At 53.1% G+C, this 26208-nt stretch overlaps 2 protein-coding genes across 4 annotated transcripts in view; one reads left to right on the plus strand and one right to left on the minus strand.

Moving 5' to 3' along the window:
* Positions 1-12142, minus strand: part of LOC128335965 (RCC1-like G exchanging factor-like protein) — a 77437-nt gene extending 65295 nt beyond the window's left edge. Inside the window, exon 1 of the mRNA XM_053274956.1 lies at positions 11953-12142. Coding sequence (XP_053130931.1) covers positions 11953-11958 — 6 coding nt within the window. The 5' untranslated portion in view covers positions 11959-12142. The remainder of the gene's footprint in view (positions 1-11952) is intronic.
* Positions 1427-20410, plus strand: LOC128335963 (bleomycin hydrolase-like). Of its 3 annotated transcripts, none has more exons than XM_053274950.1 (12): positions 1427-1757; positions 3636-3833; positions 4881-4990; positions 5745-5886; positions 7749-7837; positions 8573-8665; positions 11735-11890; positions 12956-13114; positions 13237-13304; positions 14220-14337; positions 15974-16043; positions 19474-20410. In XM_053274950.1, exons 1-12 carry the CDS (start codon positions 1742-1744, stop codon positions 19623-19625), a joined length of 1371 nt encoding a protein of 456 aa, XP_053130925.1. In that variant the 5' UTR covers positions 1427-1741; the 3' UTR covers positions 19626-20410. The 3 variants fall into 3 exon arrangements, with proteins under 3 accessions (XP_053130925.1, XP_053130926.1, XP_053130927.1); XM_053274951.1 differs by having other exon boundaries at positions 1428-1714; XM_053274952.1 differs by lacking the exon at positions 1427-1757 and adding an exon at positions 1838-1990.
* Positions 20411-26208: the final 5798 nt, after the last annotated feature.

Consider the following 26208-nt stretch of genomic DNA (forward strand, 5'->3'; position numbering starts at 1 on the left):
AAATTCTAATGGCGAATGAAACCTGCTGAAGGGAAGAACACTAGAATCTGTATATAGTAGTGTGACATTGCTTTAGTAGGACATTCTTGCTTTGAAATCCATTAGAGTATATTGTATGCTGAAGGGAGCTTGTGATGCCGTTAAATGTTTTAAAAAGCTGTTTGTAAGGTTTGTAAGGAGAGCTGGCGTTGTGGTAGCAAGCATGACTTGTCCCCTTAGCTAAGCAGGGTCCATCCTGGTTTGAATGTGGGTGGGAGAGTACATGTGTGAGCACTGGAAGAGATTCCCTTTAGAGGATAATGGGGCCGCTCTGGGAAGAGCACCTGCCTACTTGCATGCAGAAGGTCCCAATTTCCCTCCCTGGCAGCATCTCCAAAAGAGGGCTGAGAGACACTCCTGCCTGCAACCTGGGAGAAGCCGCTGCCAATATTGGGTAGACAATACTGAATTGAGTATTTTGAACCAAGGACCTTGAATCAAGAATCAAGGGTCTGATAAGGAGCTTCTGACCTTCCAAAGGCCACATGTGTGTTAAAGGGAAGTTGGGAACATGAGAGTGTTTGGGTGGGCTGCACTGCATAAAGCAGATAATTCCTTTACTTGTGTGTGAATCTGGAGAACTGCTGCCAGTCAGTGAAGACAATACTGTGCTCAGTTGACCAAGGGTCAGACTCGCTCGCTATAAGGCAGCTTCCTATGCCCCTGTGAGTTATCGTCCCATGTCATCTGGCGATCCAAGATTGGGTGGGAACCCTTTGTCTAGGCAGAATGGCACCTCGGTCTAGAACCAACCCAAGTGCACAATTGCAGGTGGATCTTTGTGGCTGCAACTTGCTCAGAAGGGAGTGTGAGCCTACAGCCATTTCCAGCTCATCAGAATCAAAATTAAGAACATGAATAACAACACATCATCACCAGCTCCTACCCACGCACTGGCATTACTAGTATTGCCAGCCCTTCTAGACTGGCCTGGGATTTCCAGGAATCTGCCTCCATCAAATTCCAGTGGCGGGGTGTTGTGAGAAACCAGGACTAGCTTCAGTCAAGAGCTGCCAGGGCCAACCCTTATAGGCATATAGAAAGAGATTTGAATTAAATTAGCCTTAATTGAAGTGGAGGGAGACTTCCTGCCATTATTCGGGAAGGAGGATGCTGGAGGGGTGGATATAATTTTGCAGAGGCATGTAAAGGTTGCAGATAATCCAGGGCCATTACTTTTAATAGGACATTAAGAAGCGGTTGCGTATTAACTGCAGGGCCCCCAGTGTGTAATTCCCACCCAGAGAGGCGGCGCCGGAGCCCAAGGCTGCAGCCAGGGAAGGGAAGAAGCCCTCTTCCCCCAGAGGGGCACTCTGCAGATAATCAGAGGAACTCTCGTCCTGTTATTTCTCAGTTCCCCGGCGCTTGGCACAGGGGAGCGTGGGGAGGAAAAGGAAAGGCGTTGAGAGACACAACGCAGCTCGCTCGCTGCCTTTCGCGGCTGAGCCCATCCGCGGCGCGGCGGCTTAATAAGAAGCCCCTCCCTTCCAGGAAAAGCCCGAGACGCGAGGGGAAGGAGAGAAGGCGAAGGGCCACAGGCGTGAACTAGTTTGTCCCGCTCGGCTGGCCGTGGTGGCGGAGGACTTCCAGCATCCGAGGCTATAAGAGCCGCTTCCGGTGCTGGCGCCCGGCTCTGTCGCTGCCGTGGCCGAAGGACCCACCATGAGCGACCCAGGTGGAGGAGGAGGGGGCGCGCGTTGCCATGGGGACGGCGAAAGGCGGGTTGTGGCCTGTGGGGAGCGGCTGGGCGCGGCCCTGTCGCCATGGAGACGGGCGGTTGCTAGGGGCTGGGGAGCGGGGGGATATAATGGGGGGCACTCCAATGCAGTATGTGGGGCTGAGCCCCAGCCCTCCGCCTTAGACCCCGCTCTGCCCTGGGAGCTGGGGGCAGAGAAGCGTGCCTCTGGGCATGTGCAGAGTGCATGCCCCACCACCACATAGCAGCCTTGAGGTTGTAACACGTTGAAGGATAATTCGGTGCTGGGGCTGATTTGATTTATTTCTAGCATTTATAGACCAGGGGCTCAACCCAGGTTTGTCGTCCCCAGAGGTGGTTGGACTACAGGTCCCATCATCCCCCCACCCCACCTGTGCAGAAATGCAGGAGGTTTCATTTTTTCCCACCACCACCCCGACATCCTCCACTTCTTTAACACCCCCTCTAAATACCCCATTTGCTCTTCTTCCCATTGCTCTTGTGATGATGGGAGTTGGTCAGCTGTATCTGGGGACAGTGCCACGCTTGAGACCCTCTGGCTCTAAGCAAAGCATTTTTTCTGTCGCTGGGGCTGTAGAAATGATCCTCAGGGTCTTTCTAAGAAGCGGAGAGCGGTCCTCCCCAGTCTTCCGATTTATCTTCCTAACAATCTTAACATAGGAACAGAGGAAGCTGCCATATACTGAGTCAGACCCTTGGTCTGTCTAGCTCAGCGTTGTCTTCACAGACTGGCAGCGGCTTCTCCAAGGTTGCAGGCAGGAATCTCTCTCATCAGCCCTATCCTGGAGATGCTGCCGGGGAGGGAACTTGAAACCTCAGACGCTCTTCCCAGAGTGGCTCCATCCTCTGAGGGGAATATCTTGCAGTGCTCACACATCAAGTCTCCCATTCAGATGCAACCAGGGCAGACCCTGCTTAGCTATGGGGACAAGTCATGGTTGCTACCACAAGACCAGCTCTCCTCACAATCTTACAAGGCTGCAGATTTGAACCCGGGCCCAATTCAGATTTTCTGTCCACGTCAGACACTGTTTTTGTGGGTTGCCTGCTGCAGGTCTGCTGGCCACAAAAAAAAAAAAAGGATGGCAAACTAAGGCGGCAGACTTATGATGCTGTTGGGAAATGACATACCTGCTTATTTTCTAAGCGGTCTAAATGCTGTCAAACCACTTTGTATAATATACAGGTGTTTAAACTTTACAGCGCTTGTGGGCTGGGGTTAGTTGTGTGTGCATGGGTCGAAGATATAATATGTGGGAGGTGAGCAGGGCGCTTTCCAGATTAGTCACTCAACAGCAGCAAAATGCTTCTGTTCAGGAAAATCGCATCCGAAACGTAAAAAACAGCAACTTTTTAATACCGAATATACACCGTTACAGCACTATATTGCAGCGATTAAATTTGAAACAAGGCCCTGGAAATCCGAATAGCACTCTGCTGTATGCGTAGGGACTGCGGTGTCACGAGACAGGAAGTGTGGAAGCACACTTCAGAGATTCGTTGCGACCCTGTTGCAGGTTCTAATCTGGGAAGCGCCCAGAGTTAGATTTAGGAGAAGGCGTATTTTGGTATCAACTCTTTCAAAAACACCGCCTAGAGATGTACATATCAGGCGGTATAAAAATATGATTAAATAAATAAATAAGATCAGGGGAGCGCACACAATGTTACTTTAGGGGCAAGTATTATTTAGCATTAAAGGGCCCCAGCATCCGTTTGAATGCCAAATTCTGCACTTAAAGCAACACAAGTGTCTCTGAGCACACGCAGAGGGCCCTTTTCCACCTGAGAGCAGCCACAGACAGCCTCGAGACATCTGGGGCTAACAACACAGACTTGGGAGGCTTCCCTGGATCACCGGGGCTCTTTTGCTTTGCAGGGTTGTGCCTGAAAAGATCCAGTGTGTTTGCCAAAACACTGAGAGAGGATCCCCGATACGTACTGGCCCAAAATGTGGCCACTTGTGCTGATCCTCTGGAGGTGTGCCTCCAGCGGGAGGTGGTGCAGGACACGCTCCAGGTCTTCCAGCATGCGATCCCTGCCGAGGGCAAGCCGGTCACCAACCAGAAGAGCTCAGGTAATGGGGATTTCCTCCTTTTGGGGGTCCCCAAACCAATTTCTTCATGGCTAAAAGAGATTGGTTTGGGGACCCCCAAAAGGATGCATTGCAAACACGCTTCCCGCTGGAGGGTTAGGCACAGCTCTTGACTAACATGTTTCCACTAGCCATGGCCTTGTGATCCTTTTCCAACAGAGAATTGTCGCTCTGCCTAAAGATATTTGCAGGCATGGTTTAAAACCAAAACCAAAAAAAGCTGCAGGGGAGAAAAATACTCCATGGAAGTTTTGGAAGTCTGTACTATGAGAAGAGCAGGAAGTCAGCCCTTGGGGCCTGACTCTTGAAGGTGATGCCCTGTTCAAGTGGGTAAGCGGGTTCTACAGCCCGACTCTCATTCGCAGGTTTTTAGCACGGAGAAAGCAGCAGTCTAGAATGAGAGCCTGGACTTTGGCTGAAGTTACCATTGAGGTGGCTGTTAAGCTCGCCTCGGAGAGGTCCGGGTGCAGAAAGGCTTGTGAATGGGATGGGAGATGTTGGAACATAGGAAGCTGCCATATACTGAGTCAGACCCTTGGTCTATCTAGCTCAGTATTGTCTTCGCAGACTGGCAGCGGCTTCTCCAAGGTTGCAGGCAGGGATCTCTCTCAGCCCTATCTTGGAGATGCTGCCAGGAGGGGACTTGGAACCTAGATGCTCTTCCCAGAGCGGCTCCATCCCCTGAGGGGAATTATCTTCCAGAGCTCACACATCACATCTCCCATTCATATGCAGCCAGGATGGACCCTGCTTACCTAAGGGGACAAGTCATGCTTGCTACCACCAGACCTGCTCTCCTCTCCTCTTCCTCTTTGCTTTCCCCCTTCCAGGTCAGTGGTGCCACAATATCCCAACCTCTAAACCGGCTGAGCTAAAGGACTTTCCCTAGGGCTGGTAACTTCCCTGGGCTTGTGTTCAAAGTGGAAGCCACTTGATCAGAAGGGCTTTGGAGTAGAGCGCTTGGCTTCAGGGTTGCTCTGGGGATCCTGGGTGTGATGTCAGTTTTCTGCCTCTTGCTCTCCCCCTCAGGGCGGTGCTGGATCTTCTCCTGCCTGAACGTGATCCGCCTTCCCTTCATGAAAAAGTTCAACATTGAGGAGTTTGAGTTCAGCCAGTCGTACCTCTTCTTCTGGGACAAGGTACACACACTCGGTGGGGAAGCTTCTTCCTCCTCAAGATTTTGATTTAGGCAAATCCGGCCGGCAGGCAGGGCAGGCTGGCTACTTGACTTGCCTGCAGGGGTGCAACAGAGGCTTGTGCCGAGAGCAACCAGAACCCGGGGACTCTTCAGCAATCCAGCCGCTTAATGAGGACAGGGCCATTGTGTCTGGGCATGGTGGGAGTTGTAGTCCAACAACATCTGGGGCCCCAAGATTTCTATGACTGTATTATGGGAAGTGCGGCACAGGAAGCTGCTGTCTTCTGAGTCAGAGCCTTGGCCCATCTGCCTCAGGACTGTCTACACTGACTGGCAGCAGCTCTCCAAAATTCCAGGCAGGAGTCTCTCCCAGCTCTCCCTGGCTATGCAGCCAGGGATTGAACCTGGAACTTTCTGCATGCAGAGCAGATGTTCGAACACTGAGTTGTAGCCTCATCCCCAGTCTAAGTGAGACTGGCACGAACAGGGTTACTCCTGGAAGAACAGGGTGCTGCCGGGCGTTTTTTATTTTATTTTTCGACATATATATCCTGCTCTTCCTCCATGGAGCCCAACAACCCTGTGAGGTAGGGTAGGCTGAGAGAGAAGTGACTGGCCCAGAATCACCCAGTGAGTTTCCTGGCCGGGTGGGGATTTGAACTTGGGTCTCCCCGGTCTTGAGCCTTGGGGGACGCTGGCAGGCTACGAGGTGCTGCTGTGGTCCTCCGACTTCCTCCTCCTCTGCTTCCTTCCAGGTGGAGCGCTGCTACTATTTCTTGCATGCCTTTGTGGAGACGGCTCAGAAGAAGGAGCCCGTGGAGGGGAGGCTCCTGCAGTTCCTGCTGGCCAACCCCTGCAATGATGGCGGGCAGTGGGACATGCTTGTCAACATAATTGGTGAGGGAAGCCAGGGCCGGGATGCCCGGGCGAGGAGCCGAGGGGCCTCTGGAGGCTTGAGCCCTGGTGACTGCTCAGCCGAGGCGGGAGAAGCGGGTTGGGGCGAGGGTGATAGCAGCCGGTGGGTAGCAGCAGCGGAAAGGCTGAGGAGAGATGAACCCTTGCCGGTCACTGAGCTTTGAGGGCCAACTGAGCAAGCCGGTCGGCAACACATCCCCCAGGGTTGACTTGTTAACGCCCCGGGGTCAAAAGGTGCAGGCGGGAGAAGTGACGGGTTTACTGTCCATCGACACAAATTTGACTTGATGGGCAGGAAAGGCAGATGGATGGATGCCGTGTTCCCTGGAACAGGAATTCCCAGATGCGGTTGACTACAACTCCCATCTTCCCCAGCTGCGTTGAATTTGGAATGACGGGATTTGTAGCCAGCAATGTCTGGGTATCCTTGTTATAGGGATGGATGAAGTCCTTTTTCTGCAGCACGTCCAAGCCGTTTTGTCCGCTGCTTGAAAGGAAACAAAAAATTCTCCACCAGGGTCACCAAATTCTGCTAAGGATAGCAGCTGGCTTCCGCCATGTCAGTGGAACTGTGGCAGGTGTGCAGCCCTGCATGGAACCCCCTGGAACTCATTGCCACAGGATGCTATCATGGCCAAGACCTTCAAGGGATGGGTTAATTCACAGAGGCCAGATCTGTCACTGGCTTTTAGCCACGCTAGCCAAAAGCTGAATTTGTGTCTTGCCTGGGCTTGACAGTTCCTCAGCACTCCTGCTGGACAGGCATCAGACACCCTGAGAGCAACACACATTAGCTCCTGTAATCTGCAGCCCCTCCGGGGAACCCTCTTGCCTTGGGATCCTTGTTTCCAGTCTGTTCAGTTGCAGAGTTGCACAAAGCAGATTGTGTTTCTCTCCAGTAAGGAGGCCCTTGGGGAACCGTTGCCAGCTCAGCCAAAGGCAAAGCAGCAAAGGCCGTAGAAGAAGAGGGATCTGGGCCGCCTTCAGGAGCTCTGTGGGTGTCTGGGCTGGAAAGGAGTCTTTGCTGAAAAAGTATTAGCTCCGCTTGGTGGCTGAGTGGGGATCTGAACCCAAGCTTCCCCAACACCCTAACCACTACTCCGCACTGTCTTGAAACGTCCGAAACCCAGCAAGGCTGTCTTGCAGATGAGATCCCCACAGGACCTTCAATCTGCTTGTGTCTCATTTTTAAAATGTATGGTATGAGCATGTTAAGCTGTCGGACTATTTGTCCGTCTAACCCAGTATTGTCTCGGGTCTCTCCCAGCCTTGCTCTCTGAGCCTTTTTCAACTGAGAGGTGCTGGGATTGAACTTGGAACATAGGAAGCTGCCTTCTACCAAGTCAGACTCTTGGTGCATCTAGCTCAGGATTGTCTACCCAGACTGGCAGCGGCTTCTCCAAGGTTGCAGGCAGGAGTCTCTCCCAGCCCGATCTTGGAGATGCTGCCAGGGAGGGCACTTGGAACCGTCTGCAGGCAAGCATGTAGATGCCCTTCCACTGAGCTATGATCTCATCCCTCTGAGGGGAATAACTCACAGTGCTCCCCTCCAAATGCAAACCACGGTGGGCCCTGCTTAGCCAAGGGGACTGTTCGTGCTTGCCAGCCCAAGACCAGCTCTCCTCTCCTTGCCCATGCCGATTGGGGGCTCTGCCACTGGGGTGTTGTGACTCCTCGAGATGGGACAGAAACAGGAAAGAGGCGCCGAAAAGCGGCTTGATCCTCCCTAGGAGCTCTCTGCTTTAACGTGCAGCGTTTTACTGCCTGAGCTTGCAGAAGGGCAGAGCCGTCTGACTTCTGGCTGCTGGTTCTGGGCAGTGACTCCCTTCTCCCTCACCCCCTAGAAAAATACGGGCTTGTGCCCAAGAAGCTTTTCCCAGAGTCGCACACCACAGAGGCCTCCAGGCGGATGAATGACATTCTGAACCATAAGGTAACTTGGGGCTGGGGTGAGGTGAAGTCTTGCCCACAAATCCTGATGCACCACATTGCCCGCCTGGAAGAAGGCATTTGCCGCGGGCTCCCTGCACAGCGGCCCAGCCTAGGCGGCCAGGTGCTGCCTGGGGATTTGCCGGCCTGTTGAAACCGTTGGGCTTGGCTGGCTCCTCGGGGCGCTTCACCATCCTACGGGCGAGAGTGATGGGCTCTCCTAGGATTCAGAGCCGCCCTTCTAAGCCTCCTGCCACCTAATGGCGCAGTGGGGAAGCAACCTGCCTAGAGAGGAGGTTGTTGGTCTAAATCCCCACTGGTCTGTTTCCCAGACTATGGGCAACTCCTATATCGGGCAGCAGCAATATAGAAAGATGCTGAAAGGTATCATCTCAGACTGTGCAGGAGATGGCATTTGATGGTCAACCCCTCCTGGATTCTACCAAAGACAACCACAGGGCTTTGTGGGCGCCAGAAGTCGACACCGATTCGACGGCCCAACTTTAATTTTTCTTAGCCTCTCACGCGTTATCCATTTTGCAGCGGGCGCCAGCCATTGCTGGCAATGAGCAACATGCAGGTGGAAATGCATAAGTCAGACATGCTCCGCCTAATCTGTGGAAAGCATAATGCGTCCCACACCCAAGGAGGGTGTTTGGCCGGCCCAGGACTCTTAAAATCACCCTCTCTCTCACTCTCTCTCGCTTTGGCAAACGGCTCCTCTTTGCTTTGGAAACAGATGCGCGAATATTGTGTCCGGTTGAGAAATATGGTGGAGACGGGATGCAACAAGGAAGAGATCGGCACAGCGCTGGACACCATGATCGAAGAGGTGAGCTGTCCCAACCGCCCCCCAAGGTCCCCAGCTGTGGCCGGGGAGGCTGAGAGTCCACTGCCCTCTGGGTGTCCCGATGCTGGGAAGTCTGGATCTACATGTGGTGGAAGAGGGGAGCAGGAGCAGGAGCAGTGCCGTTGCTAGTGAGAAGCGGGCAGATCAAGGGAGCAGACTGCCTGGCTTTGGGAAATAGCTCTTGCTTGGTGCATACATCGGAAGCTAGGCAGGTGCCATATACTGAGTCAGATCCTTGGTCCGTCTCACTCAGGATTGTCTACCCAGGCTGGCAACAGCTTCTCCAAGGTTGCAGGCTGGAGCCTCTCCCAGCCATATCTTGGAGATGCTGCTGCCAGGGAGGGAACTTGGGACCTAGATGCTCTTCCCAGAGTGGCTCCATTATCCCCTGAAGGGGAATATCTTCCAGTGCTCACACATCAAGACTCCCATTCAAATGCAAACCAGGATGGACTCTGCTTAGCAAAGGGGACCATCCCGGCTTGCTCCCACAAGACCAGCTCTCCCATACGTGAGCATTCCCTGTTGAAGGCGGTGGGTTGCTGCCATGCAGGAGTGCTGGCAAGTTCTTCCCCTGCCAAGGCCCTGCAAACAATGACAAGCCGTGTCCTTGCCTCGTGCACACTCTGTTCCTCGCTGACACCAGATTGTCATTGGTTTGGAGTGGAGGCTGAATCTGGGCTGACAGGCTTAGCATGCCTACCACTTGCCAGTGGCAAGAGGACACGTATGTTCCAATTTTGCACAGGCTTTGGGGCTTCTGCACAGCACTGACTAGACTCGTGAATCGGGTTCTGCTCTTCAGAGGTGCCTTCAGCCAGAAGCCACTTCGCCGTCACAGAGATCCATTGCAGGTGTATCTTTATTGGCTGTGCTTCTTCGCTTTCCTTACCGAAATGCTGTGGTCTTGGGTCATATTTCCAGCAAGCTTGTCATTGTGCTGGCCAAGAATGAGTGGCGGATTTCTATGCTAGAGTGCAGCCAAGAACAATGTAGATTCAGTGTCCTTTTTGCTTCAAAGCTCCCTTAGGGCCGTGACTATAAACTTGGATATACTGCTTTTCAACAAACGTGGTTTGCATAGACAAATAAACAATAAATAGGATGGTGCCTTGTCCACAAGGGGTTTGCGATCTAAAAAGAACCACAAAGCAAAAACCAGCAACTGCCTCTGGAGGGATGCTGTGTTGGGGCTGTGTTGGGGCTGGGTAGGGCCCGTTGCTCTCCCCCTGCTGAAAACAAGAGAAATGGCCACTTGAAAAGGCACCTCTTGGTATGTGGAGTTCTGGATATGGAGTTGGGTGCTCAGTCACTTCTGCCTCCCCAGACCCCCTCTTTGGGTTTCGGCCCAGATCCTGAGGAACCATCGTATCTCAGGTCAACTTCCACCTGGCTTGATGAACTGATTGTGGTTCAGAACCATGGAACAGGCCTCTTTGACAAAGGAGCACGTCTTTGTTCCAGCAAAAAAAAAAAAGGTGGATGTTTGTCTTGCTATTGTTATGGTGAGATATAATACAAGGAAGGGGCAACAGGAGTTCTTAAACTCCACTCGCGTATATTTCTGATTTTTAATGTACTCAAGGCAGCCTCTGGGTCTTCCTCTCCCCATTTATTGAAATCTTGAAATGATTTGATTTGAAATCTGAAATGGGAAAGACTCCTGCCTGCCTGCAACCTTGGAGAAGCCACTGCCAGTCTGTGCAGACAAGACTGAGCTAGATGGATCAAGGGTTTGACTCAGTAGGAGGCAAGCTGCCTGTGTTCCACCAAACATAAGAAACTCCCATGGAGTAATGTCCTGCGAGGACACAGAAAGGGACTTCTAGTGGCTGGCTGGGATGGTTTCTGCATCCTGAAGAGCGCTACACCTTGACGTGGTCCTAGAGCATCTGTTTGGTTCAACCCCTGGCAGCATCTCGGGGTACGGCTGAGAGAGACGCCTGCCTGAAACTGTGGAGAGCTGCTTCTAGTCAGTGTAGACGGCACTGAGCTAGATGGACCAAGGGCCGGAGTCCTTATAAGGCAGCTTGCTACGTTCCTGAGATTTGAACTGCTGACAGTCCACCATCATAGCTACTCCACAGTATCGGGCCTTTTGTATTCCCAGCTCATCCCCAGCTGCAAAATGCTTGCTTGTATTCAATAAGAATTTATATCAATTAAGTGCATTAGAGGCTTATATCTAAATTAAAATGTTCCTCTGGATGGGAAGAGGACTATGTGCATAGGGCAAGGTGTGTCGTTTTCCCCAGCAATGCGTGGGCCACTTTGGGGGAGGCAGGGTGCAGGTAACATCTCGGTGCCTTTCAGGGTGCAGATAACATCTCGGCGCCTTTCTGTCGGCAGGTGCCAGCCGCCCTTCCTGGCTTGGCTGCTCTCGCAGGAGCCAGGAGCTCCTGAAGACTGCTGCCGCCAGCGAGACCATGAAAGAGGCCCTGGTCGTCGGTCATTAAACCCCTCTCCGGCCTTTCTGTGCAGCAAGAAGCCCTTGCCACCTCCCAAAAACAGTGCGGAAATGGCAGGCAGGAGACCTCTGGGTCCTTTTGTGGACCCCGGGAGCTCCTTCGGCTTGTTGTTGTTGTCCACGGATGGAGGAAGCAGGTGGCACTTGTGACTGAAAACTTGTGATTGGGTTATAGGCAGTCCCGGTTCTCGGCTGTGTGCTAGCAGAAACCGAGGTACGGGAAGTGGGGGGTAAGCGTGTGTGAGAGAGGAGGTGGGAGGGAAAAGCCACCCTGCCCGGCTCCCATAGATCACTCCCTTCTCTTCCTACCTAGGTCTGGGATGTGCATGGAACCGGCAGGGGGAGGGGAATACCTTTAAGGGCGGGGAAGGGTGCTCTTCCCCCCCCCCACTGTGTTTCCCCTACTGGCACCCAGCTGCCTCTGCGTGGAAACTTCCAGCCAAGGGGAGCCCACTGTTCCACAGTCCTTGTGCCTTGGTGTCGTTTTTCTCGTGTGGGAATGTTTGCAAGAAAGAGCCAGCATCCCATCCCTTTGCAGAGTGGATGTTCCGGTGTCCTTCAACTCTGTCCCTCTTTCTCTCCAGGTGTTCAGAATAGTCACCATCTGCCTAGGAAGCCCGCCGGAGACCTTCTCCTGGGAATACTACGACAAGGAGAAGAACTACCACAAGATCGGGCCTGTCTCCCCGCAGGAATTCTACAAGGAACACGTCAAGCCCATCTTTGACTTGGAAAGCAAGGTTGGCTGATGCAGGGGGGGACGTGCAACTTTTCACACACTTGGAAAGCCGGCATGCCTTACCTTCATCTTCTTTCCTCTGGACTAAACCGACCCACTGGTTCCAGCCTCTCCGTGCCGAAAAGGCCTTCTGACATCTCCTCAGCCTCGGTCGCTCTCCTCTCCCTTTCTTGTTGGCTATGCGGCCCTCGTTGGGGTTATTCGGAAAGGACAGGGGCACTTGAGTCCCGCAGTCCTGCCCAGCTTGCATCAAGTGGGGCCAGGCATTTGGATAAAATGGTGACCTTTGCTCAGGGCTGTAAAAAGAAAGAGAGAAGAGCGTGTATTAAGCCAGGGGCGTAGCACCTATTGCACAAGGGGGTGCAAATGTCCCTGGACCCGGACTGGTCAGGGGGGCTAACAAGGGCCCCCACTGGTGCCCGCTGCTGTCCCACTGCAGCCCTGCCACTCATATTGCCCATAATCTTCACCGCCGGGGGGCAGGGAGCAGGCCATCCCCTGTTGGGGCTGGGGTGGGCTTCTCCCTCCCACTCCTGACGTCATGACACACGGTGCTATCCATAATCAGAGTGTGTAGGTGCACAGGCCCGAGAGAACCACGAGTGCGGGGGAGAAGCCTGTGGGAGGGTGGCCTGCTCCCTCCAGCGGTGAAGATTATGGGCATTATGAGCGGCGGGGCTGCAGTGGGGTGAATAACCCCCAAAAAAACAAATCGGGGTGGGGGGAGCTTGCAATTGGAGGGGGCGTGGGTTGGGTGGTGCGGCCCCCCCAGGGAACTTTTGGCCCTGGGCCGCTGGGCCACTTGCTTCGCGCCTGTATCAAGCATTGGGCGGGCGAGGCATGACTGAGCCTTCTGGGGATCGGGGCCCCTGAGCAGGAGGAGAGGGCTCCCCCCATTTCCTCCCATCTCCCAGAAGGCCCAGGGAAGAGAGGGGATTGGGGGCAGCCACAAAGAATGTGGTGCTTGGGTGGTGACTTGGTTAAGCTAGCTGCCCTCCCTTCCCGAGTTTCCCTCTGTCTTTCTGCAATATCCAGCAATCTGGCTTCACTTCTTGTGTCCTGGCAGGTCTGCCTGGTCAACGACCCTCGGCCACAGAACCAGTACAGCCGGCTCTACACCGTGGAGTACCTGAGCAACATGCTGGGGGGACGGAAGACGCTGTATAACAACCAGCCCATCGAGCTGCTGAAGAAGATGGCGGCGTGTTCCATCCGGGACGGAGAGGTCTGTCTGGCGGGCCCTCCTCTGCTGCAGGGGGCGTCTCCATCTCCGTCTCCTTCTCTTGCTTGGAGAGAGAGCCCTGAGACTGACTGGCCGTCTCTCGCTCTCTTTTCCGCTCTTCCTAGGCAGTGTGGTTCGGCTGTGACGTTGGGAAGCACTTCAACAGCAAGCTAGGCATCAATGACATGAACATGTAAGTGTTGGAGAGATGGAGGCTCCATTGTGCTAGGAAAGGCTGTTGTAACAAACTACCCGTATTTATCCGACTAGAAGACTATGCCCAAGTTTAAGACGACCCCCTTACAAAGTAGAGGTTGAATATGAAAACAAGTATTTATATACCGTTTCCCAACAAGAGTTACCAAAGCGATTTGCATCACTATAAATAAATAAAAGGGTTATGCCTCTGTTCATCTGAAAGGGACTCTGAATTTAAGACAACCCCCTTCGCCTGTCAGTATGAGAGCCTTTTCTGTTCAGTTATGTATTTTTGTTTTTTAATTTTCACATTTATATTCTGCCCTTCCTCCAAGGAGCCCAGAGCAGTGTACATAAAGTTTCTCCTCACAACAACCCTGTGAAGTAGGTTAGGCTGAGAGAGAAGTGGCTGGCCCAGAGTCACCCAGCAAGTCTCGTGGCTGAATGGAGATTTGAACTCGGGTCTCCCCGGTCCCAAACGATGTGCCACAGGAGGGTTTCTTGGGGTGGGGTGCTGTGCTGGGGCCGGAGAGGGCCAGTTGCTCTCCCCGTGCTAAGCAGAAGGGAGCCTCCACTCAGAAAGGGGCCCCTCTGCCCAGACAGCAAGGGTTTAACTGAACTCTAATCCTGTAGGTTGCCTTTGGGATCTGTAGTGCATTCTACGTTAACCTGACTTCCACCAGTGTGTCAGATCTTCTCCAGGCTTTTAGAGAGCCAGGATCCGCAGGTCCTGGTATCAGCCTGTATACTGAATCCCGTGCAATTGCAAAGGGCTATTCATGTATACCATCTAATATATTTTTCCTTACTACAATTTCCAAGGGAGTTGGTACCTGCAAACCGACGCGTCGCATCTTTTGCCTGGCCAGAATCGAGCAATTCTGCATTTTTGTCTTTTCTCCATTTGTAGCTTTAATCACAAGCTGGTATTTGGAGTGTCGGTCAAGAATATGAACAAGGAGGAGCGGCTGATCTTTGGGGACTCCATGATGACCCATGCCATGGTCCTTACTGCCTTCACGGAGAAGGTCAGCTTCTGGGGGGAACAGCTTGCCTGCCCCATCTGTGGCGAAGGGCTCATGCTGGGATTGCTCACAGCCAAGGGATCACCCCAAAGAGACACGTTAACACTGGTGCATCCTTTCCCAATGATGCTGGGTTAAAAGAAGCCGTATTCTTATGTTATCAGGATACCTGCCCTGCACCCTTCCTGCCAGGGGCTCAGGGCACCCCGCCCCCCAATCTTAACCTCTCAACAATTCTGTGATGACAGCTTCGTGGCAGAGGGGAGATCTGGACCCAGCAGCCCTGGCCCACACAGTCTGCCACACCAGGGACCCCCCAGCTTGGGTCTCCAGGTGACAAACCCCTGCCTTGCCCCACAGTGACCCTTGCTGGTGATCGGTTTTCCAGGCATTTAGAAGTTTGGATTTTTGGGGGGTGACCAATTTCTTGCTAGTGAACCCGTATGATGTACTAGACTATGTGGAAATTTCAGCTTTTTCAAAATGTGAGCAACGTAGGTGGGGGAAAGAGTTAAGTTTTTATTTTCTGGCTTTAAAAAACAACAACCCAGCAAGTTGGAAAAAATGCAAAGAATTAAGCTTGGCTGAGGCAGAAGGCAAGATCAAACCCCGTAATGCCTCTGTACTCTTCATAAACCCTGACCGATTTGCAACTCGCGCTAAAAGCTCCTTTGGGCAAAAGGCAGGTATTATGTGAGTGGGTTGCTGTTATTTTTAAAGACCTCTTGTGCAAGCAGCTCCTGAGTACAGCTGCAATCTTACTTTCTTTTCCCCAAAAGGTCCCTTTTAATCCTTGCCAACGTTCAGACCAAGCGAAACGTCTGGTCCCGTTTTAAGAGCTTTGCAAGTGGACCCTTCGGAGATCCCTTCCCTGGTTTGGGCCTGAGAGCAGCTTGGGCTGTGGCTGCAAAATTTTTTTTTTTTTTTAAAGCTGCATGTGAATTGCCCAGAAAAGGATTGTAGAGCAAGTGCTTTAATACCCTCGTGCACCGTGTGATCCAAAATTAGCCTTCTGGGGTTTAGACCCAATGGAATGTCTAGCAGATAGCAAGGCTGTGGGTCCACTCCATTGCACCACAGGGGCACACAGCTTTGCCCTCCTGCGGAGGACAAATCCCATCATCCCTGGCCATTGCAGCCAGGAATGCTGGGAGTTGTTGTCAACAGCATTGGGAATCCCTGTTGGGGGAGCCCTTTTTCTGCATGCACTGTCCAAAAGACAGCTACGCAGCATGTAAGGCATTGGCTGGCTATAGCTGGCTTGATCTTGGGGGTCACCTGGGGGCTGCTTGATGCCTACCCCCGTCTCCTCTCTGAGCTATCGCTTCCCCTGGAAGAAAGGCAGGCGACACATTCTACAGACCTGGCCCCCCTAAAAAAGCAGCTTCACCAAGCAACGTGGAGGCCGTGTGCATTCTGCCAGTGATACTGCCCTGCTCGGAGTGACCCGATCTCAGCCTGGGCGGGTTTGCGGGTGTGAAGGCGCGAGCGGGCCTGAGCATGTGGTGGAGCCAAAGGGGAGGGGTCTCCAGTTTCCAGGCAACCAGTTAGCCAATCCACGCGCAAAGGGGAACTAATCTGGGAAGTTGCTGGTGGCTTCTTGGCGTGTGCTCAGGATGCCTCTGCTTGCCTTTCCTAGGGGGATCAGGAAGGTTGCTTTGAAAAGTGGCGTGTGGAGAACTCCTGGGGAGAAGACCGCGGGAATAAAGGTAAAGGTGCCGCCTCTCGATTGAGCTTTGGAGAGACCCAACCTTGGCACTCAGGGGTATCCTGCCATTTTCCTCCAGAGTATACATATGAGCTTCCGGGGCCTATGGACACCACTCCATCAGAGATGGGAGGCTTGTTCTCATGACCAACAGCTGGCGGGGCGGGCAGGCTCTGGGCCCTGTGCAGGGTCTCTGTCAACGGGGGATTCCAGCCCCATTTAGACGCAACACAGAACTGTAGATTTCAGACGTCCCTAGGCTCATGTCCAAGCTGTGATCTGAATAGGACAGAAGCGGACAACCTGCCTTGTGCACCCAGCACTGCTCGAAGGTGGAGGAAAAGCTCCCACCCCACCCCACCCAGATGGTCTCAGATTTTTGGGGAGCGGCCACATAATTCCTGGGGACATCTGAAATCTCTGGTCTTGTGTGACGCCTCCACGGGGCTAGAATCTCCCATTGAGACTTGTCTTCTGGCAGGCACTTTCTTAGAAGCACATGCGTGCAGGACGGCATGAATGAGTGCAGGGCCCCCCTCTCTCCCCAGCCACCTCGAGGCCGGCCCTCTGCTATTTTTAGCCCTCTGCGAACCCATCCGTTTTATGAGCCTGCTCAAACCCAGAGTTGCTCCAGCAGTGTTTAAAAAAAAAAACCCACAGAGGAGGAGTGTGGATGGAGCACTTCAGGCTTCCAGGGTTTTAAAAATAACACAGTGAAAGCGCGCCAGATTACAGGCATTCCTCAGAGTTTACCTTCTCCAGCTTGCTCGCGGGCAACCAGGCTCGGCAGATTCCTCCGGCCGATTAGCCTCTGGCTGTTCGGGGCTTTTCATTCATGGGAGCTGGGTCAGAGGACTGACTCTCTGCCCCCAAGGCGGCCCATGCCACTGGGGGGCCCACGCTGCCCTTCAGCCTGGATGGCCCTTAGAACGGGTCCCAGTTACGTTGCTGGCTCAGACAGCAAACTCTGTCATGGCCACCCCAGAGCCTGCACCCCAACAGTCCGGTGCCCGGCAGGGGTGATGTTCCCGTCTCTGCCACAAGGGCGGCTTGTGGCAACTGCCCAAGGTGCCCAGCAGCAGAACCTGGGACCTTCTGCATTCAAAGCAGATGCTCTACTACTCCAGTCAGCAGCTACTAGTCGGAGGGCTATAGGCCACCTGCAGCCCCAGAGGCAGAATGCCTCTGAATCCCAGTTGCAGGGGATCAACAGCAGGAGAGAGGGCATGCACAGACCTCTTGCCTGTGGGTTTCTCAGAGGCAACTGGTGGGCCACAGTGTGACTAGACGGGCCTCCTTGGGCCTGATCCAGCAGGGCTGTTCTTGTGTTCAGGTCAGACCCTGGGTCCATCTAGCTCAGAATTGTCTACACAGTCTGGCAGCGGCATCTCCCGGGTTCCAGGCAGGAGTCTCTCCCCACCCTTTCAGGGATTGAGCCTGGGACCTTCTGCATAGCAAAGCCTTCCCCCAGAGCGATGGCCCCAATACCTTACGGCAGTCGCACTTTGTCCCCCATCCAAGTGTCGACCCAGCTTAGCAAATGGATGCTTGCTCTCACGAGACCAGCTCCCCTCCCCTAAAATGTAGGCCCCCCCCACACACACACACACACCAGCACCACCTGCAGTCATGAGTGGCTCCATCTATTTTAGCACTGCACCATTCCAGGGACAGAGAAAGCTTCCTTATACCGAGTCAGAGCCATTCTCAGGATTGTTGACCCTGCCCGGCAGTGGCCCTCCAGGGTTCTAGGCAGGAGTCTCTCCCAGCCTACCTGGAGATGGCACCAGAGAGTGAGCCTGGGACCTTCTGCGTGCCAAGCAGGGGTTCTCCTGCTGAACTACGGCCCCATCCCAAGGACAATATCTTCCGACACTCACAAACCAAGGCAGACCCTGCTGGGCAGAGGGGATGATTGGTTCTCGCGACCTGACTAGCTCTCCTCCCAGCATCCTCTCGGGCAACCCCCACCCCTGACACGCCCAGCCTTGTCATTGCCCCAGGCCTGGCCGTTCAGGTCCCTTGGCAGCCCAGTCTACTTCGGGGCCGGCCGGCCAGCCTCTTGCCAGGCGTGGCGCTTGTGTGCGCACTGGGAAAGCAGAGCGGCTGTCTGGCAAGCCCCTTGTTTAAGGAAGAGGTGAAGCATGAGGATGTTAGACTTGGCAGCGCATCCTGGCTGGGCGTGGAGGGATTAAAGCAACAAGCCCAACTTCAACCCTGAAGAGGGCGGATAGTGTGGCCTGAAACAACAAAGTCAAGATTAGATTGGGGGCTTGCTGGGGGCAGCGATGGTCTGGGTGATGGAAGCAGCATTGGCCCTTCTTGCCCGCCTGTCATTGTCTCCACCACTCCCAGTAGGTTCCCAACGCCCAGCCGTCTCTCTCCGGGTCTCCCGGTTCATCCCGTGTGTGGAAGGGAAGGCGCGGTCCTCGAGGGGGCTGGAATGTCTGACCTGCCATTCAGGCAGACAGCACGTTGGCCTCTGCTGGGATGGATATGCCTCTCTTTTTGGATTCAGGGCAGTCATGTTGCAGAGGAGATGTAGACGGAAAACTTGAAGGGTGCCTCTCAGATGCTCAGGAATGTCCACAGCCTTTTTCATTGTAAACTGGTTTTCTGGGAGTGCTGGGTTCCGTGTCCAGAAACACACACACCACTTTGAGGGAAGCATGGCCTAGCTCCTCGAGAGGTTCCAGTTTTTTGAGGCTGATCACCCAGTTAAGAGAAATCGTGGCCAGTGAATCAGTTGACATGTTGGGTCAATGAAACAAAGTTCGAATATGAGCAAAACGGGAGTTGGGAAGGAAAAGGCGCCCTTCCTCTGTGTTTCTTGCTTTTACCTTTTACTCTTTCTGGGCTCCGTCTTGGAAGACCTCCTTGTTGATTGGTCCCCATCCTGTGGTCCTCCAGAAGTTGCGGAACTCCAACTCCCATCATCACCTAGCCACAATGAATCAACCACCCTGAGCCATTTTTTGGAAGGGCGGTATAGAAAACGAATGAATGAATGAATGAATGATGGGAGTTGTAGTTCCACAACTTCTGGAGGACCACAGGTTGGGAATGCCTGCTTTACGCAGTCCCTCTGGCATCAGCCGGAGGTGACCGTTCCCACCATGCCGTGCTGCGCTTTGCCCGGCGGGGGGGGGCTCCTTTAAGGGAAACGGAGCCCTCTCGAGACCCTCGTCCATCTTGGAAGGTGTGCACAGGGTGCTGGGAATGGAACCTTTCCCCGCACTTCCCGCTCGAGCTCTTGAGAGAGGGCTTTGTCTCTTTTAAAGGGCCCTCCCAGCACTGAGAAAAGTCAGTGCTGTGCAGAGGACAGCACAGTGGGAAATGGCTCCCGTCGAAGGTGTTTTGCCCAAGTGGCTCCCACGTGAAAAACAGGGCAGGTCACTGAATGTATGGCTCTCGCTCACGGTTCTCTCCAGGTTACCTCCTCATGACGGACGACTGGTTCTCGGAGTACGTCTACGAAGTGGTGGTGGACAAGAAGCACGTGCCGGAGGACGTCCTGGCAGTGATGCAGCAAGACCCGATCGTCCTGCCGGCCTGGGACCCCATGGGCGCTCTGGCCAAGTGAACTGCCTGGGGGGAGTTGGAGGCCATTTCCTTCCGGCCCGCCCTGCAGCCAGTGTGGCAGGGCCTCCGGAGGCCGGGAGCTGCAGCCAACGCAGCCCCATGGCCGGGCTCACGGCTTGAGGGGTTGCCAGGATTCCAAAATGGTATGCTGTGGATCTTTCTTGGAAATTGTGCTTCTCCATTGATGGGGCTGCTCTGAAGCCTTAGGTTGACGTGTGCTTTCCAGTGTCATAGGATTCTTCTTTTTAAAACCCTTTTTACATTCTTTTACCAATGCACTCGATGTTTTTAAACCCCTTCCGAAGTGATTCTTTTGAGCAAACTTTGTGTAGAAAAGGCAGGCATGGGGTGGGTTGAACAACAGGATTTTGTGCTTTATTTCTGTCCCACAAAGACCACCCCATTGAGCAGAATTACTCTTTGGTGGTGGCTGTCAACTGCTTGAGGGGCTTCTCTGTGGAGTGAGGGGGAATCTGAGGATGTGGTCTGTTTCCTTTCCATGAGCTTCCATCTACCTGTCTTTGCCTACGATGGTGCAATCAGAATGCTCTGCCTGGAAATGTGGTACGCCAGAATTTAAAGCCCGTGCAATCTCTCCCCTCCCCCGGGGATCTCGGCAGAACAATGGCACAGCTTCTCAAGCTGAATTCAGGACCGTAGGCTCCCAAGCGAAATGGGCTTTTTTTTTTTTTTTTTTAAAGAGGAAACGACTGCATTTTATTTGAACGCCGCTCACAACTAGATGGTGCTATGAAGCGTTTAAATAAAAACACCTTGCTGAATGAACTCTTGTGTCCTGTGTTGACATGACCAGCAGGGAAGTTTGCGAGCAAGTGAGAAAGAAGGGGACTGATGGGCGAATGATCAGAAGTTCCAAGTCCGATGCCTGACGTGGTCCTAGTGGGGATCTGTCCCCCACCCCCACCAAGCATCATGTACATGATGCTGCTCCAAAACAGGGATTCTCAATGTTGGGTCCCCAGATGTTTTTGGACTTCAACTCCCATAGTCCCTAGCCCCAGTGGCCTTTGGTTGGGAGTGATGGGAGTTGAATTCCAATAACATCTGGGGACCCAACATTGAGAATCCCTGCTCTAAACAATAATCTCCAATTCAGAGGGTCTCAGCAGGACCGCTCTCTGCCTGAGACCCTGGAAAGCCCCTTCCAGTCAGAGCACTCTGTGTTCTGAGATTTCAGCCCCATCTAATGTTTAACTTTATACCTAAATATTCAAAGACAACACATGCCTCTGACCCAAGGTGAGCAAAAGAGCCATCTCGGGGCATGAGGTCGCTTGGAACGCACAGGGGCCCTTTGCTTCCTGCACCTTCCACACGTGATCTTTATTTTGCACATGCTTATTACCTAGATGATGTTGAGTTAAAGAGGCTGTAGCTGTCAAAGTGAGTTACAGCCTCAGTTTATGAAACAGACCAAATTGCGCGAGCCGAGTCCCTGCCAACACTCCGTGACCGCAGAGTCTGCCGGGTGGGGAGAAAGAGAGATTGGCAGGCGTACACTTCGGAGGATTGTGGATAATTGTGTTTAGCTTGGAGGACTCTGAGCCCATTGTCTCCTGCATTATCTCTTCCTGATTAAGTCTACACAGAAAACATTGGGTGGGGAGGATTCCGCTCGGACGGAATGCGAGTAAATGTCATCCATCTCGGCCTCGGTGTTTATTCCCCCAAACGGCTTGTACGTTTCTCTCGCGTAAGTGGAAGGTGGCCACTAGCCTTCACAGGGATTCCCAGATGTTGAGTACAGCTCCCATCATCCCCAGCCAAAGGCCATGGGGGTGATGGGAGTTGTAGTCAGCCACATCTGGGGATCACTGTGGCAGGGAAGGCTGTTGGCCCCTCATTCCTACAGGGTGGAAAAATGAAGCGCTGCACGTGGCTAGTGCTAAAACATCTCAACTCGGCTGAATCAATGAATGGATTTATTACGGCTGACAAACACAACTGATACAGACAGTCACCTTGCTCCCGGCTAATATCTGGGGGCCCCCTTGCCTATTCACTTATGGTGAGTTAAGAATTTGTCTAGGTAGTGGGCAAGGATGTTGGTGCAAACAGCATGGGAATGCTGCTTTATCCTTGCCCTGCTCTCCCCACAATGGTGCCGTTGGCATGCGTGGTCAGTTGGCATGCGTGGTCAGCTTTGCTGAGGGACTCTTCAATTGTGTAGATTAGTTTGCAAGGGAGCTTTAAGGTCAGGGACCCCGTGTTGGATCCACATGTGGCTCCAAACGATCTCCGAGAGATTGTCAGATTAAAGGCGGTGGGGTGGAGAAGGGCCTGAGAATAAACAGCCCCAGGAAACAAGGACTGTGCAAAGCAGCTAAGTTTACATCCAGCGGCCTATTGGGAGTTCTTTCCTCAGAGCCTGGTTCTGGATCTTGGCCGGTTGCTTCATTTGTTGGCAAGAATAAATGTGGGGCAGGATGCCGCTTGGATCAATTGGAGAACAGAATAAGGATTTTCGTTACCCACCCATATTTGTGCCCAACGCTTAGCTGTTCAGGAGGGTGGTTTGTTCCCATAATTCATTAATTTGTTTATCATATTTATATACCACCTGATATGTGTATCTCCAGGAAGAATTTAAAACAACAAATATAAAACTGTGAGAACAAAACACTTCCACAGAAAAGCTGAAACAATCTCATGAGTGAAAAACAGTTTAAATGAATTTCTGTTAAAAGCCTGTGAGAACAGGTGAGTCTTGAGGGTCTTCCTAAAAGCAAACAGAGAGGGAGGTGCTTTTATTTTGACAGGGAGCATGTTCCAAAACCCCGGGGGGCGGGGCGGGGTTGCAGACACAGAGAAGCAAGTACCCATTTAAGTTTCAATTTGCAAGTACCAAATTGAGTATCGGGCATAGAAGTCAGCAAGAGGAGAACCGCACATTGGCTTGCTAGGCATGGTTTCTCATCCTGATGAAAATATATAAATGGTCTTTCTGGTGCAGACAAAACTCCATCCCCCTGGTTCCCCAGGGGTCAGCAGTGTGCCCTTGGGAAGCAGGACCAGAAGACAATATGGCCTTTCCTTGCTGTTTCCTCCCAAACTTGTTTCTGGCATCCAAGTTTCAAAGAGAAGACTGGGTAAAAAGTGCCTGGTGAAATATTTGGTCTTGCAGTAAAGGTAAAGTTGTGCCGTCGAGTCGGTGTCGACTCCTGGTGCCCACAGAGCCCTGTGGCTGTCTTTGGTAAAATACAGGAGGGGCTGACCATGGCCACCTCCTGCGCAGTATAAGATGATGCCTTTCAGCATCTTCCTATATCGCTGCTGCCCGATATCAGTGTTTCCCATAGTCTGGGAAACATACCAGCGGGGATTCGAACCAGCAGTCTCTTTCTCCCTGAGCAAGTTACTTCCACACTACATTAATTGTCCCCTTCCTATGCAGAGTATGCCCTGGTTTACATTTGTATGGGTGACTAGATGTGAGTGTTTTGCTGCAAGACCCCCACCATTCCTAGGTTGAATCCCTGCTAGCATCTCCAGATAGGGCTGGGAATGACTCCTACCTGAAACTTTGGAGGGCTGCTGCCAGTCAGTGTAGACAAAACTGAGCTAGAAGGATCAATAATCTGACTTGGCATAAGGCAGCTACCTCTTATGAGACAGGACCATAGCTCTGTGCAAGAGCATCTGCTTGCATGCAGAAGGTCCCAGGCAGAATCTCCAGGGAGGGGCTGGGGGGAACTCTTGCCTGAAGCCCTGGAGAGCTGCTGCCAGTCAGAGTAGACAATCTTGAGCTACGTGGACCAAGGGTCAGACTCGGTATAAGGCTGCTTCCTCTGTTCCTTCCAAGTAGCTATTTAAAGGGCCTGCATTTCAAAAATACAGCCAGGAGGCTTTTTTAGAGGCTTGGATGTGCATGTTGGGGCTTCTTGACTTTCCTCTGTGCCTTATCACAAACTTCTTTTGAATATTCGCTCCTGTTTCAAAGAGGCCTTTCATGCACAATGAGGAAGTGTGTGTGTGTGTGTTGAGGGGGCGTGTATTAAGAAACAGTCCAACCCTCCTCCCTTGTTCTTGGGATCCTGGCCTCCGGTTAAAACAACAACAAATAATTAAACTTGGGCACGTGACCCCCTCATCTGCCCACCTCTCCACTCCTAAGCCTCTTTGACCAACTTCCAGAAATGTTTCCTAGTAAGCTGGATTTGGTGACTCTCGAGGGACCTGAGATCTCCTTGCTCTAGGAAACTCAGAGCTGTTCTAGCAACAGCCAAGCCGACCCTCCCTTTAATCCTAATCCTTCCCGACCCCACTGCTGGGAAACTGCCTCCGCTCTGCTTTGTAGAACCACAGCAATGTATTTTCTGGGCTGGATTCATGCAACCTCCAGCTAGGAAGCACTGCGGGGGGCCCCTCTCACCTGCCCCCCCCCCCAGATCTGCCGCCCTGCCCACCTATCGCCCTGTTCTGGAAGCCCAGCAGTACCACCAGGTACCTTCAGGTGGCAGCAACGCCCTGCCTCTCCTTGTGGGGGAGAAAAAGATGGTCAATGTTAGTTCAACTCTCAGGTTTTCTGCTCTTGCTGAAATCTCTGCAGACTGCCTCTGCCTTCTTCCTTCTAGCTTAAATACAGGAAACACAAGAAGCTGCTGTCCCCTGAGTCAGACCCTTGGTTAATCTCACTCAGAATTGTCTACACTGACTGGCAGCAGTCTCTCTGTGGTTTCAGGCAGGGGTCTTTCCCAGCCCGACCTGGAGATGCTGCCAGGGATTGAACCTGGGGGCTTCAGCATGCAAAGGCAGATGTTCTTCCACTAAGCTACAGCCCCATCTTTCCCAGGAAAACAATATTCATACAAACATGGCGCTATTTCCTCTTCTGCATTTTCTTCTCTCTTTCCGCTTTGCTTTGTATCATCATCCTATTAATCTTTGCAGAACACGCCATGTGTCAGCCACCTTGGCATGCTGCCCCAGTGCTGACCTGGAGGGTGGCCCTGATTCAAGGGGTGACACTGGAGCAGAGCTCTGTGCCTTGCTCTCCGCCCCAAAAACCGCCCCTGCAGTTTTGCAGAGGATGCGAGGGGGGGCTGCCTCTGGTGTGAGCAAAGGGTCTGTGCGGGCCTCTCATCAAACGGCTTATCACGAAGGGGGAGGGGATCTGGGTGTGGGGTGGGAGCAGGATATGTGTTGCTTTTTCTTTGGGGTGTTTGGGCTGAAAAGGGAGGAAGTGTTGCGCTGATTAGATGTAGCCAAGCCAACTCTGGGAGAAATGTCTGTTGGGAACTTGATAACAACGCTTAAGGCTGTGACCCCATGCAGACGTTCTTGGGAGGGAGCCCGGTTAAACAAACTTCTGAGCAAATATGCATTGGATTCGGCTGCATGTGATTATGCTCACTCCTCACCTTCTGATGACGCTGCCACCTACGGAGTCAGACCACTGGTCCATCTAGCCCAGTATTGTCTACACAGACTGGCAGCATCTTCCCAAGGTTTCAGGTGAGCTATTGCCCAGCACGCACACACACCCAAAGATGCTGCCAGGAACCTTCTGCGTGCAAGTGTGCAAAGCAGTGGCTCTGCCACTCTGAGTGGAAGGGAGTTAATGAATAAGAAAAGTAAAATTTCTGGGACACTCTTGTCCACCAAGGCTCCTGCCTTCTCTTTCCTGCCGCGGTGTGTTAGATACGTTTGAACACAAGATATTGCACAGTGACCTATGAAGCAGCTGCCTACAGGGCCCCTCAGGACCTTTCCCATCGCCTCTATCTAATCCCTTCCCTCCTTTCTCTAACTGGGTCCTCTGTCCTCCTGCAACCTTCTGCCAAACAGCTGCAGAGGCGCCCTTACCCCTGGACTTTGGGGCCGAAGTCCAAGGCCTCCACAGCCCCTGGGGTCCCCTAAATCCTCTTCAGTCTGTCCCAGGTGGTTTGGTTGCCCAGTGGAGCATAAATATGCTTAATTCCATCTTATTTGCCTTTTTGTTTGTTATTTCTCTGTGTAAACCGCTTTGGAAACATTTAGAAAAGCGGTATCCATATATTTAATTTTCATAGACGTGCCTCAGCCTCTGTGGGGATGCGTCCCGGCAACCCAGCTGATTGGCTGGGCAGTGGAGCGGAGGGACACACCTGATTGGCTGAGGCGCGTCTCAGTGGTGGAGGACAGAGGAGGAGGCAGCGGGCCCCGCGGGGCCATGGAGGCCCCAAACGCGGAGGCTGGCGGCAGCAGCAGGCCCGGCCTGACCCAGCTGTGGAGGCCAAAGACAGCGGCAGCCCTGGCCGTGGAGGACAGAGGCGGTGGCGGGCCCAACCGGACTGTGGGGGCAAGGGGCAGGAGGGAAAGACAGTGGGGGAGGGAAGCAGTGATGGTGGGGAGGAGACGCAGCTGGGCCCAGAAACAGAGACTGGGGCAGAAGATGTGTGTGTGTTTGGGTGGGGGGAGATGTAACTGCCGGCCCCAAAGAACGCACAGATGCTCTGTGCTGGTCGGCTAGTACAGTGTTTCTCAACCACCGGTCCCTGGACCGCTGCCGGTCCCCGAAGGGTTGAGTGCCGGTCCCTGACTGGGAGTCAACCCCGCCCCCCACTGAAATCAAGGCACTCACT

The sequence above is a fragment of the Hemicordylus capensis genome, chromosome 12, assembly GCF_027244095.1.
Source record: "Hemicordylus capensis ecotype Gifberg chromosome 12, rHemCap1.1.pri, whole genome shotgun sequence".
Lineage (NCBI taxonomy): Eukaryota > Metazoa > Chordata > Lepidosauria > Squamata > Cordylidae > Hemicordylus > Hemicordylus capensis.

What these genes read in the sequence shown, in the direction of transcription:
- LOC128335963 (XM_053274950.1), top strand. An exon ending in TCTTTGACTTGGAAAGCAAG is followed by an intron (nt 11,891 to 12,955) that starts GTTGGCTGATGC and finishes GTGTCCTGGCAG; the next exon opens with GTCTGCCTGGTCAACGACCC. An exon ending in AGAAGACCGCGGGAATAAAG is followed by an intron (nt 16,044 to 19,473) that starts GTAAAGGTGCCG and finishes GGTTCTCTCCAG; the next exon opens with GTTACCTCCTCATGACGGAC.